A 14,416-nucleotide genomic window follows, 5' to 3' on the forward strand; every position below is an offset into this window, starting at 1 on the left:
CGGTTGAACCCGACTAAGTGATTCGCTGTTTTTCCTTTTTTAGCCAATTAAAACAGAATGAAGCCACTAGTAGATAAATGAACAATGCAATATTATCATTTTATTGTTTGATGAAACGTTAATCTTTTAAGCAACTGGAAAACCACTTTAATAATAAGATAACTGAAGACAGTCTCCTATTCTGTCTTTATGTCCAGATTCCAGGATCAGGAAACAATCTTAAGATTTTTTAAAAGTTTAGACGTAGCAAATCAAACATTTTTTAAGTTATATTAGATTGACAAAGAATAAATTAAAACTTTTTAGAACTTTTTAGACATAAGATCGTTTCATGATCTTTTGAGCTATTATTTATAGACGTAATTTCATATCCTTGAACTATAATTAATATTCAACCCATTTGTTTATTCCATATAATACCCTAAGGAACCAATAGTCGATAATTGCAAAATTATTTCAAGGGCTGATGGTGGTATATGTGACAGAGAAAATGAAAGCAAAATCGACTTTATATCAATGGCAAAAAAAACACACACAAAATACGTTACTGGGAGTTTCAGAATACTTTGTTTAAAATAATTTCGAAAACTACGAGGGGAATAGTAGCTTGCAATGGTTTCAATAATATAACGTCATTTTTACCCTCATCATATGCTGTACAATTCGATCACAAGCTTAAGACACAAGATTTGTTGAATATTGTCATATTTAGCAATTAAAACTTCACCTTTTACATTAACACTGCTAGGGAGTACTAAGCAGTCGATTAGGTGACGGCCTACATGTATATACTTGCGGTTGTAACACTCTTGCCGTCATGGTATTTTGAGTATGAGTACTACGCGCATTCGTTACACACTCGCCATAACATACTGGTATTTCCATCTAGCGTTTTAGACAAAGGAAGTTAAAACTGTGACACTGGGAGCGCGTGGCAACTACATTTTTAAAGCGATCGAAAGGATTGGCAGAAGTTATTGGAACGGAAGTGGGAAATCCGTTTTTATTGTCAATATATAGCGTGAATTACAATTAGAACTAAACAATTACTTTCGTTCATCAATCAGCCATAAACTAGAATGAAAAAGCGATTGATTGGCTATTGTTATGGCAGGGGGAGTGTTCAAGGCATGGACTCACGAGTAGATACGGTGATTGTCGGGGGCCAGGGACTTGTTGGGCAGTCTTTACCCGTAGTGTGTAGTACCAACACCCACTCTTTACGGGGCTTTGTAGGGACAGGATGCAGTCAGGGTACATAAATTCCCTGCATCATGTCTCTCTGGTACATATGTACACCATTACCACCACCAGTGGAGACGAGCGTGCACTTCTGTAGTCGTGATAGACAGTCGGTGTTAATCACACGCAGCGAGGAAAGGTGGGCCGCTCGTCTGTTCAGACCAATGGTAGTTTAGTTAGTATGCCACTTTCGAGTGCGCGCTTTCACTCGCCGGCAGCTGCTTGTAACTTTAACGTCAACCATCTGGTCGACCTTCAAAAATAAGAAGTATTGGAGATGGAATAGTTTCGTCCAAAACATACGTACAAAACTAGTATGTAGTTGGTTATTAATATATACACATTGATATACGAGTTTCGCACAGGATTACAGTATTAGGATGGCCACTTGTATTCGGCATTTCTTACCTTATTAAAATGCCAATAGGTTGATTGTGATATTTTCGATTTTTCAGAAAATATATAATATGATAATAAAATCAATGTGGGATTTAGTGCAATTCAAACATGTGATTTCTAGTGCCAGTATATCCGATTCATGCTAACCGATTGCTGTCGATAAAAAGTTTTTTTTCTGTTTTTTTTTCCATTGTGAAAGGAGTGGACAAAATGTACTTAGTCTTACTATGGGCGACAGACCGACGTCAATGTTGTTCTTCGTAGTGCTGGTGTTTGTCGCAATTGTGCAGTCTCTGCCCCTGTCCGACAAACTCTATGGGAGCCACAATGACCACAATAATCCGACAAACGGGGGGTCGAGCAACAGACAGGATAGATACCCAGCCTCGCATACACATCGTCAATTTGATGAAACGGACACAAAGGGGTACCCCAAAAACGGAGACCAAAACTCGGTAGAAGAGGTTCACCAGCAAGCAAAAGTAAATATTTCATTGGATGGAAATTTACTAAGTGAATATGAAAAATCTAACGATACAACTTTGGGTGATATTTCGGAACTATCCCGCCACAAACGCTCTGGAAATCCATTTCAAAACAGTCACGTGATTCCCTGTAGTTTTTCTGACAGACATTATTGTCTCAACGCTGGGACATGCGTTTTGGTTGCTGCTTTGGACATTAAAACATGCAGGTAAATATACAATATTATTTTTACACTGCAATATACATATATAATAATCATTCTAGTTTATGGCAAATGAGTTTTACACGACAATGGCTTTGTCCATCGTCAAGAATAGAATTTCTAAAAAAAGACTGACCTTAAGTATTGTTGCATTATGAATGAATGAAAATGTATTTAAATAATAGTAGGAATATTGTTCAAGGCATGTACTAATTTGTCAACTAATTTGTAATTAAGCCCCAATCTTCTCAAGTTATAGATTCATTTTACAGACCGTATACCAGAAAAATATGTATTAGGCTATTTAATGCGAATGTAAAACAAGAGTGGCACGGGCCTGACAGTAAGTACCGTTTGTTCCGTAATATACATCTTGTTTCATATTTAAGAGATGTAACATAGGATGTTTACCATCTACAGGAATTGTTCAGGTTCCTCAAAAATTAAGACTCAGCGACATTCTCATTTATACTCACACTGTAGTTTCATTGTTATTTGAAACAGTCCATTAATATGATGAGGTTGCGTGTCTTAACCATCATGGGATTAACAGTTTACACACCAGCGCTAAATGTAACATTTAACAATATGTGTATTGTCATTACAAGTGATTTGATTGTGCAAACTATTGTCAATATCTAAGCAAATGCACAGTGAAGTCTGTCACGGACAATAAATGATGGGTAGTGTAGCTATGACGAAGTGATTATATACCTGTGTAACAATGGTCTAGCATCGATATCATCGGGAATAATGACATTTCATTGTGAATAGTAAACTAGTTCTACCATTGTAATTGTTTTCACAGGTAACAAATTCATTCAAAATGTCAAATCTACATCACATAGGTTGATGATAATTTGAGTTGTGAAAGTCAAATCTACCAACATTGATGCAGCGTCGAATCGCGAAAACCAGAAATCGTTTTGACTTCTAAGACCACGTCGAACAGCATTAATAAAACAATCACTGATTAATGGAGAAAATTGATGATAACATCAAATGCGATTTAAGGGCAAAAGTGACACAATTAACCTTAACTGTTTATGATATTATTCTTGTGAGAAGAGATATATGACATTATCAGACATTTCAGAGTCAGAACTAATTGCATCATACATTTTGGTTAAGGACCTGGTTTTAATATGTTTTCATAGTATTTTTGTACACAGTGGTAACTTATTAACTTTTGGTATCATTTTCGTTGTTGTGACACATACTACCTAAGTCAACTACTAGGAGAACAGAATATCACATGCTCAAGAATCAATATGCTTCGTATTGGTATTTGATATTATATTTGTTCCATCAACATTTATATAACATATGCAATCTGGCCACCTGTAAATTTTATTGTTTTGCGATTGTTTGTTCCCATCAAAGGTTTGAAAAAACGCCTCCTTATTTTAGGCAACCGTTGACCTTTAGGGAAAATTCCTACTTCAGTGTCTTCTAGGATATTATCAGTTTGTGATGACAGTACATCCTTTTGCAATCATTAATTACGCAATTAGGCTAATCAATCGCAAAAAAATAACCAAAATTCTTTTAGTATAATGATGCTATAATCATAAACAAGTATATAATATATCAGGAACAAATGGCGAAGGGAAAAAATGATGGTAAACTTTTTGCAAGTTACGTAAATTTCTCGACGAGTTTGGAGAATTGTTCGTAAAAAACATTTTTTTCCAATTTGCTTATTCAGTGAGTTAGACCGAGTCAATTCAACAAACTAGTCTGTAAAGCAAATATTGGATTGTTTAACATATGAAGGAGGAGTGGCAGGGGTAATTAAGTAGAGTATCAAGAAAGGCTAGTAAAAGAGTGACATACAGGGTCGCCACATGTTATAACGTTCTCTGGTATGTAATTTTTATCAAAAGATATCATTGGAATTACGCCAAAAACTAATTAGCTAATATAAAGAAACAAACGATTCGCCTTGTTACTGAAAAGTATAATGAATCATAGCATGGCTTCTAGCGTAAAAAATATCAACATATCTCATATACTTTACCCCGCTACCTATTTTCTATTTCCATCTAGTAATTGATCTACTGTAGCCAACGAACGATGATGTATGAACACCATTGGTTTATATATAAACGTTCTTTTATACACGAATGCAAGTCAACATTCATCCTAATAACACAATATTTACACATTCTGCCAACTACAGTTTATTGTCTCCCCCAGAACTTTTAAAAGCAAACAGCGAATTTCCAATAAAACTTGATAGCAAATGTTTTCGCTAACTATGGCCACATGTTGGATAAAACGATACTTAACTAAAGGTACTGCTTTAATGTCGGAAAGCTAATTTTAGCCTAAAACTAATTAACGTAGCGACTGTGTAGTTGTGTTATTAAAAACAACGTAGACTATTAAAAAGGAATGGATGATATAAAGAATGACGCCACTTCGCAAAAACGATTTCAATATATTGGTCTAATTAAGTAAAAATTACTGCAAACATACCCATAGTATCAAACATTCTGTGATTGGTTTGGTGTTCACAATGCTTATTGGTTATGATTCAAAATCTGGAGGTGTTATTCTTATTCCACTAACAGTACATTTCAAGCCGATATTTTGTTTCTTGGACGATGACGTTGTAGATCTTGCTGATATCATTGATTCATTTTTGAACCACGTTTACTGAGGGTTTAATCACCCACAAGGGATTCGCCATTATAAACATGTAAATGTTAATTGTTTTCAAACCTGTCAAATCATGTCGCCAGAACCGGAATTGACAGTGTGTGTATGAGTTGGAATAATTTCCGTTATACAGGTATAAAACAGCCATTTTACATACACAGAAAATGCTATTAAGCCTGGAAGAGAACTATCGTTCACCTTCCTAATTGCCAATCAATCTGCTACAGTGGCTGGACAGTAAATTGACGTCGTGTCGCCAGTCCAGGCACCTTGTCGTTCGGATCCTGCTTTGTCGTACTCTGTGTATTCCGTGATATGACTATTGATTGTTAAATCACGTTCACATGTTCACATGCATGTGTAAATGTCGTGGCGAACACAGCCTAGATTTGAATGACAGATGATTGGTTGTCACATGCAAACAATTTCAAAGTTTGTTTTATTGAGATTGAAAGTATGAAAAATAAAATGAGATAGTGTAGGAGTATTACACCGAGATACAAATAGGACGTTTAGCCATATAGTGTCTCTTTGTAGATAATTAAGAAAACGCAGTTTTGTTGAAAACCAAGTCTTAAACTGAAATAGTAATGTCTTTATCAAATACGAATGTATAACCATTATGAAAAAGCCCATCCTAAATATACCTGATAGATTTGAGGAAATCCTGCATATATACATTCATGTAGACTGGCCACCAGACTTTCTCAGCAGAGTTCTTTACTAAAACTTGGGGTCTAGAATCAGGCATGTAGTAAAGACAAATATAATTAAGCCAAATTTTAGTGATTTTTTTTAAAATATGCTAGAGACTGGTGGCCAGTCTAACATTCATGCATAGGAGGAAACATTGTTCAATATTTTAGTCTATAGTTTATGAAAATTATTCAAGGTATATCAGTGCTATTATGACACGTCTTTCACAGTTATATCCACAATGCAATGCTTCATGTCATTGTTGTTATATATTTGTATCGCTATTTAGGCCCCTAGACATGTTTCCAGTAGCTTCCGGGATGAGTAGGGTAAAACAAAAAGCACTCAGTGGTATTTTTGCGTTTTTACCATTTCGTTCATCACACACATTGTCATGACCAGTAGGAATGCGTGGAGTGATTTAGATTGTGTACATACATATCTTTGGTTGTAAGGGAGATGTGAGAGACAGACATCCCAATACAGAGTGAAATATGAACGTTATATGCTAGTCTACACATCTACATAGCTTACGGGTGATTGTGTATTATATATACTATGCTGAAAAGTTTGTTTTGTTTACAAAAGATGGACACTTAAAGTGTGTTATCAACATCACAGGATAAACAAAGCAGATGTTCAGTTGAAGTGACCTTCCGGATGCTTTGTATCCGGCACGACAATCTTCTGTTATAACGTTAGGTCGTTTTTCGTATCAGCTGGTAGAATGACGAGAGTGAAGCATTTCCCGTAATAGCGTTCCATCGGTAGTATTTATGAGAGCATGTAAAGAGGATACACATGTTCGTTACATAGGGCTTCACTGAATGTATAACCCCACATGTGGACTGATGAAACCCTTCACAGGGAGCTCTGTGTGTTTATAAGTGTTTAAAGGGGAAGTATATAGTACATCTAGTCAGCGATATTGATATAGCAAAAACAAAGACAACAATGAATGTTTAGGTAGGCGATACACCATCCATGGGTGGCATTTGACGGCTAGTTAAACATCTGTATGTAAAAAAAGAAAACACTGTTTCAGTTTAAATATCCCAACCAAACGCAAATGAGTAAACCATAGGAGTGGTTGTCAAAACATGTTGATGTCCAGTTAATATACATATCACAGTATTGGTACTGTTATTACCTATACTTTCTTGTGATCATCGTCGGGAAATGTGTTAAACCAATCCATAATCACAATGGTTGTGCATATATCCAGTGTATCTGTTGGGTTTTCTTAATGGAAAGAATTCAGTTTCAATTCTTTGTTTTCATTAAAAGCTATAAATTCCTAAGACCGAAACAACGTTTACACGAGCAATTCATATGAAACATTATACTTTTTAAAGCTAAGAAGATCCTACTTTTAAATGAATAAATGAAATATCCTGTTCCTGTGTTGTAAGGATTGTCAAAATAATTTATCATTTATGCTCTTATATTTACATTCTGGGTGATTCGTCGCTATATGAATCAACCGACTGACGAAAACAAACATTTGCCTTTGAAAACGCTATGAATAGACCATGAATACAACGATTCTCGTGCATCAATCAGCTGATTTCAAACAATACGCCAGTTTCATATCAATAAGAAAATAGACCTTCACAATAATTTTTATGTATAATCTTTAATGCGTTGTTTTCATATAGGATCAACTGAGGTTTACTGTAATAAGTCAATCAAATTTTAACTATATTTCTGTTTATCGTTTGTCATTTGCAAAAAAAAAAAGATCGATCGGAAGGCGGAAGCTTGAAAACGCGACTTTGTGGAACGACTTTGTCAGCAAGCTGTTCGATTAATCTCCTTTCTAGTCGTATATAGGTGTCATAATTTTTAATATAATGTAATAACCTGTCAATAATTTTTATTTTCATAAAAATCATTCTTATGTAAATATAGGAATTTAATGTATTTTTCTAATTTTCATGGCGGCTACGAATAGCAGAAGCTATCTACATATCTTACGAGGAGCGTATATGATGTTAATACCAGAGCTTCATTCATCCCATTTGCTTAATATTTTGTTTATAACATGGACACCGAATCATTGTGGCCGTCCAAACTTCTTTTCTCGTTATTTTCTCATTAGAAAGCAATGCTAGTGACCATACCCGATCGACTTGCCACTCATATTAGGTAACTATGTGGAACGTCATAAAATCACAAAGTTCAAACGTATGTGGGAAGTTGTGTAGATTTCTAACGAATACCATTTCTACTTATTGGTGTTGTGGCTTCTATCACTGTATTGCTATGATGTAAATTTCACACCTTTAAAAGCTGTAAAAACTAGATGTTATAAACCAGATTCGCCTGTCGTTATCATGGATATAAGATGATATAGGTGCGAGTGGTTTTCCCTAGGAATTTGGTTTCTAGTTGGTTTATCGCACATAATTAGGGTGAGTTGTACTTTTGACCATAAGTCGAGTAACGTACACAGAAGTTTTTCACCAGATGGATAGGTTGAAATCTTTATGAAAATCAGTAGTTTAGATGTCTGTTCAAATTATTTTGAAAGTAAAAAATTTAACATTTGACTGACTGGTGCTGTCACGGAAGCTGAAAACGCTAATTCTCCTTGAACACTTGGCTCTACTTAAATGCTGCTAAATATCTTTTATGATAATTCGTTCAAATCAAAAGGTTTCTTTTTATATTTGCCTTGGTTTTCATCGGAATTGAGTTTACTTTACGAATTTGTTATAATATCAGCATTTATGATATGTTTTTGATCTTTGAGTTACATGTGTATGTATATCCATCCTTTTATATTATTGACGGTTCAATTTTTATTCACGATTTTTACATCCATATCCTTCCACAATTAAATGATATGTTAACCTACTGCAATGTAATTATCTGATACCGTTATGTTCTTTATGGAATCTGAGATAATCTCAATCGTTCATTAACACAAACTCATAATCATTAACCTGTGTAATATCATATTCACCTGTGGTGATACCGTATCAAATACACAATGACAGGTGGGAACCAAAACCTCGTCATAATGCTACTGTCAATATTTCCGTTAACTTGATTCTTTAATTGATTTTTGCTATCAAACAACGCAGTGGGATCCTTATTACATATAATTCGTCATCTGGGTCGTATAATTGAGAGAAAAAAACCTTCAAGGTAATCTGGAAAAGATTCAATCATCCTCTATCGGTCGAGATATAGACGACCCTGCTCATAATAAACCATCTATGGGCCATATAAAAGATGGTCTATATAGCCAAGTGGTCTTTATACACAGACCAAAATGGGTTAATATTTTTCATTTGGTACCCTATCTGAAAGTGGGCTTATTACGCAGGTGGTCTTTAACCAGAGGTAGGGAAAAAAAACAGGAGGCGAGATTTGTGTTCTGGAAGGTGGATGGTGTTAACGTATTTTTGATTTGTAAAAAAATCATCTTTATAATTATTGTTTGGTATGTTCATTTAAAGTTATTGTCATTTAAACCAATACCATGCTTTTCTTGTGGAGAAACCAACTGTTGCCGAAGAAACATCAACCATCGATGGTCAATGCTTGAACGCTACTAGTAGCTCGCATCAAATGACCTACAATTGGATTTGCCTATTAGGTTTAACTTCCTTGTACCACTTCGGGTCGTTCATTGGATTGGTAAAAGGCTAACCAGTCGTTCCATTTCTTTTATGCTGAATGTAAAACAGGAAGGAGACTGTGTCAAGGGCGACGTGTGGAAGGACGAGGTCAATTAGGAAGACGATAAACGATAAGATCACAGTTTTAATCACCATTCACGACGATCGATATGTCCTACCTGTAAGACAATATATGTACGCCAATGGACTCAATTTATTGTTCTTGAGATTACTAGTGATATGCACGCTGAAATAGTTTGAGATGATTATCTATTTCATGAAATGCATGATAAGCCAGAGCTGAATGGCCAATTATTTGACATACTTCCTCTGACATATATAACGTGTATTTTGACCCTAGCTCAGCTCGTGTCATTGGCGTCAGTCTTACTCGAAGCGCGCGCGTCAAATGGTTTGTTGAAGCTGTCATCTTAAGTGGCGGGAAGGTGACCTCCTTATGAATGAAGTGTGGTTACACGGTACAATTTCGTGGTCAGAACTAGAATAACTACTGTATTATAATAGTCCACAATAGCATAGTGTTTCTAAAAACAATATTCCTTCATAAATCGACTATGGTCATTTTTTTTTTTTTTTATAAAAATTGTGTTTGGTAAATTTAAAGCCAAACTATGCGTAACTATCAACATAAAGTCAAGTCAGATTCGACCCCGATATTGTTAGTATTTGTAGATGTAGTTGAAATTAAGTTATATCAAAGAATATCTATAATTGATTCTTAATAATTTTAGTACAGCCGTTATTAAAAGTTTAAACTGGTCGCCATAGAGGTTGCCGAATGGAAGTCAGAAAGTTCATGACAGACGTTACGTAGTTACGTTAGTCATATGACGCTTTCGGCATCGACGTTACAATGTCGGCTAACTTAGGTTTTATTGACTAAATGGGACCCACCTAGCGATGTTCAATATCTATTTGATTTTTTATCAAAAGTTTCCGAATAGCTCATCTGCATTATTTACATCAGGATTTTTTTCAATATTTTTCAAATTCACGATAAAAATAATACAGATACGGATATTGGGACTTTAAGTGAAAGTCATGAATGATAATTTAAGTCTGTGTTTCAAATCGATTAAAGTCTTGATCAAGTATAAAGCTGTTACATTTGATGCACATCAGATAGAAATGGGTTATGATAATTTATATAGTGTTTAAATTCTTCGAATAATTATGGTTATTGAAGAGAAGCACAAGAGGTTATACAGTTGGAACTTTCTGAGAAAAACAACCGCGCAAATGCCAGTACATATGTACCTAGCAAATTCCTCATGTGGGTCAAGGCTTTGTTCCAGAATGTCAGGAATCGTAATCATATAGTCAGGTAACCGTCGATAATAAAAAAACTATTGAGTTATTCATCAATGGGGGCTGTTCCGAGATATAAATGATTTGTCTCAATGGGTGTCTGTCGTGTTAAGCTGTTCCGTAATGAAAATGTCACAGAACAAACATTGTCAAGATCACGTGTTATGTCTACAATAATATCAAACAAGGAGATTTATATTGGGGTTTGCTATTATTCTTTCGCGTATGATATTGGCACAAACACTGACCGTTATCGATATCTGACTGTGATTTAAGAGACATTTGATTTGATTTCATAATTGTCATTGTTCTATCAAGGGAATATTTTATTATTTAAAACGTCTAACAAGCGCTTCACAGCATCATGTGTACATCTATTTAGCATTTAGGTCAATTTCATCTCATATGATGCTTTTTTAATTGAGAAGATCAATAACCGAATCAAATTTCTTATATGGTTGTAAAATTGCTAAGGTTTATATGCATTGACGATAGACAACAATTCAATTTCTTTCATGTGTATACATTTGTATTGTTATGATTGCAAATGTTATTGAGATCAATAAGATCACGTAACTATAGAGATGGTGTCAGTTTCCTGGTGCACGTCCATATCAAAACATCCGTGATTGTTGATTCATCATCGTTTCAGTCATAAACGAATCGTAATCTTCAAACGATGTAAACTAGAGGAAACATGCCTAATTTTAGGTTATTTGTTTTGTCCGACCCTCACACATTGTTCTTTTAAATAAAACGCCTCAATGTGTTTAAGACATTTTGAATACCTTCTTGATGACAGATATCGCCAATAACTAATCTTTACGTACAGCTGTTTCTATTTAAAAACCTAATAATTTTACAAAATGCAATCAGAAAATCATAACACAAAATTAACCACAACATCCATATGTCATATTCGTGTTTGGCATCTTTAATGCCAAAAACTAAAAAAAAAAAATTGTTTTGCAATATTTCATGAATATAAGGTAATACGCTTTTTCGTTTCTACATAGATATTTTTAGTGCACGTGACTTGTTATTTTAATTAAATTGTTCATCACCCAATGCATGCAATAGTAGAATTGCAATAATAAGATGTACATTTCCCATTTCATATTATGAAGCATAAACAATGTATGGAAGCGATGTTACCATATAAGGTCACAATACTGTCATCCACTTCATTTTCGCGGGACACTAATTTTCGTGATATCGCGGGAGAGCTCGAACACAAATAAACTGTTTTGTGAATAATCGTATTTACTTCTATTTGATACAACCATTGTCAGAAAAAGTCCTTGATCGCGATTTGATACTTTAGCGAATACGTTCAAAATGACGAGGACGCGGATAAAGACAAATAATAACGCATCGGTTACAGAAGCAAAAAGACAAAAACGTGAAACTAAATGATATATTATAATACATTGTTATGCATAAGGTAACATAGAAAATAAAGCACTAAGTATTGTATGTTATTAATGGATGGTTATGACAAATCATAATCATCAGTAGGTTTAAATTCGATCAAGCTTGCTGTTGTGCTTTGGTTTTTGTCTGATTTTAAGGCGGGTTATTTTCTACTCTGTGTACTTTTGAATTATTTAAAAGCTACTGACGTGCCCTCGTACCGATACCTTTATTTGCGGGCTCAGTATTGATGTTGTCTATTTAAGGACACGGTAAAGGTTATTAAAAGACTCAGCCTTAACCGTACGACCCAAAGGGTACACAACAACAAAATTACCATTTCGTTTACTTTTCATCTCATTGTCGAAAATAACATTCATAATCGCATTGTAGTTTGCTTATGCATAAGTAATTGACAGTATTAGAAAATCAATATGTCATTATAAGAATAAAACAAGCTAATATATACCGAAATAACCCTAGAGATCCCATGAAAGTACGGGTAGATCGCATCGCTGCCTAATATCAAACGAAAAGTGCCGAGATGTAATTACGGTTTTTTCTTTCTCCTTGCAATGTCTGGATGAAACCATCCAACAAGCTCAATGAAACAGAGTAAATTAACCACAGGTAATTACTATGAAGCGACGTCAGAGGGCTTCTTTATCCGGTGAGAACCGCTGGATACCTATCTTGAGAATGCTTTTACGTTGTATTGCATTGTACTAATTACTCCATGTTAACTCCCACATATATGTATCCCAACAACCACCGAGAAATGATTCGAAAAGTGCCTATGTTTTAAACGAGATAAAAAGACGTGCATGATTGGTTTGCCGTTTGCGATACATTATGTACATAGGAGTGTATGCACCCCAGGAGGGTTGCCTTTGACACATTTATTGAAATATCATCCATATTGATGTCGTTATTCCACGGCTACAAATGTCAATATATCAGCAGATTTTAATCAGTTATTTGTTTTTAAGAGTGGAATGTCGTAGTTTTTTTTTCATTAGTAATTTAAATAATTTAGACAGTCAGCCTAAATTCGAATGATTTTACTGTAGTTAAGCGGTCAATTATGTGCCTAGACATGGAACATTCGGATGAATTAACGAATATTCAAGTTAAATTATGACTTATGAAACCATTTAACTGATATGTTCGAGAAAAATTGAACAACTCTTGTAACAACAAAAAAATAAAACCTCAGGCAAAACATTTAACATGGGGCTGGCTTCTCCTTCCTCATTCATTAAAACGAACTGATGTGCATGGATATCGAGGGAGACTTTCATAATAATTGGGACATTGTTATGTAGAAACTCAACTCGTTATATTGTATTTATGTTGGAGGAGAGTAATGTACACAGTGAAGACTTAGTCTATTTTAATATCGTTTTATGAACACACTACGCTTTTCCCCAACATATGTTTCTAGTAGACTGGCCATGAATTTTTGGCATATCTGAAACATCTGTTCTTTAGATGTTTCTGTCTCGGTCCAGTTTAACAAACATGCATTGGCCAATATACTAGTTTAGTAAGGCTACACGATCCAACGACTGATATATGTTAATGTTCAGCACGTCTGTCGGCAAACAGCGTCGGAAAATTATCTACATTTCTTCGTGACCACTTGTAATTTAATGTATATGGGATATAGAAATCTGCTATTGATTGATAGTCGATTCTCCAAAACGAAAACATATTGGAAGACTTTTACAATTTTGTTTTTCTTATTAGACTCTATTTGCGTTCATTTCAATACATCGTGTGTTAAAGAAAGAAACAAGACCATGAAATTCAAGCAATATGAATTAAACAGTAACTAAAGTATAAAATTATTAAGTCAATTGGATCAAAATTAAATAGCACATGTGAAAAGTTTTGAGATTTTATCGTAATTAAATGCCACGAATCGTTACTGACTGTGGCTATTTCATTATTTCTGCCACCGTCCTCTTCTCTCTACCTTAACATTAAATACATATACAATATATAGGGGACGCATGTTACGAACGTTATCATACACGGAAACGCTTTGTAATATTTGACAAATATGGTATATATTCCCGTGCGAAATAGTACAACTGTACATCTATATTACAAATAAGCTTTCATTTGTTATCGTCCTGAGATGTTTGAATAAGCTCTAAAGCATTCGAAAGTTATTAGATACTGCAAGGTTATGAGAAAAAAAGTTTCATTTCTCAACATATCATATAATTCCTTGTGAGTATTTAGACGTTCAATGCGCTGGTCAATCAGAAATGTGGCGAATCCCTGGTATTACTGGATACAGTCGTTATTATCGAACCTGTTTTCAGTACATTGACAAGTCCATAGACTA

At 34.6% G+C, this 14,416-nt stretch overlaps 1 protein-coding gene across 5 annotated transcripts in view; it reads left to right on the top strand.

Annotated features, from left to right (window-relative positions):
* LOC138318398 (uncharacterized) overlaps positions 1-14,416 on the top strand; it is a 37,727-nt gene that overhangs the window by 12,755 nt on the left and 10,556 nt on the right. For 2 of the 5 annotated variants that reach the window (XM_069260714.1, XM_069260715.1), the window contains exons 1-2: positions 1,163-1,381; positions 1,841-2,335. In XM_069260714.1, the coding sequence (XP_069116815.1) occupies positions 1,275-1,381; positions 1,841-2,335 (602 nt within the window). In that variant the 5' untranslated portion in view covers positions 1,163-1,274. The other 3 variants (XM_069260718.1, XM_069260717.1, XM_069260716.1) reach the window with 3 other exon arrangements.

This window comes from Argopecten irradians, chromosome 3 (assembly GCF_041381155.1).
Source record: "Argopecten irradians isolate NY chromosome 3, Ai_NY, whole genome shotgun sequence".
Taxonomy (NCBI): Eukaryota; Metazoa; Mollusca; class Bivalvia; order Pectinida; family Pectinidae; genus Argopecten; species Argopecten irradians.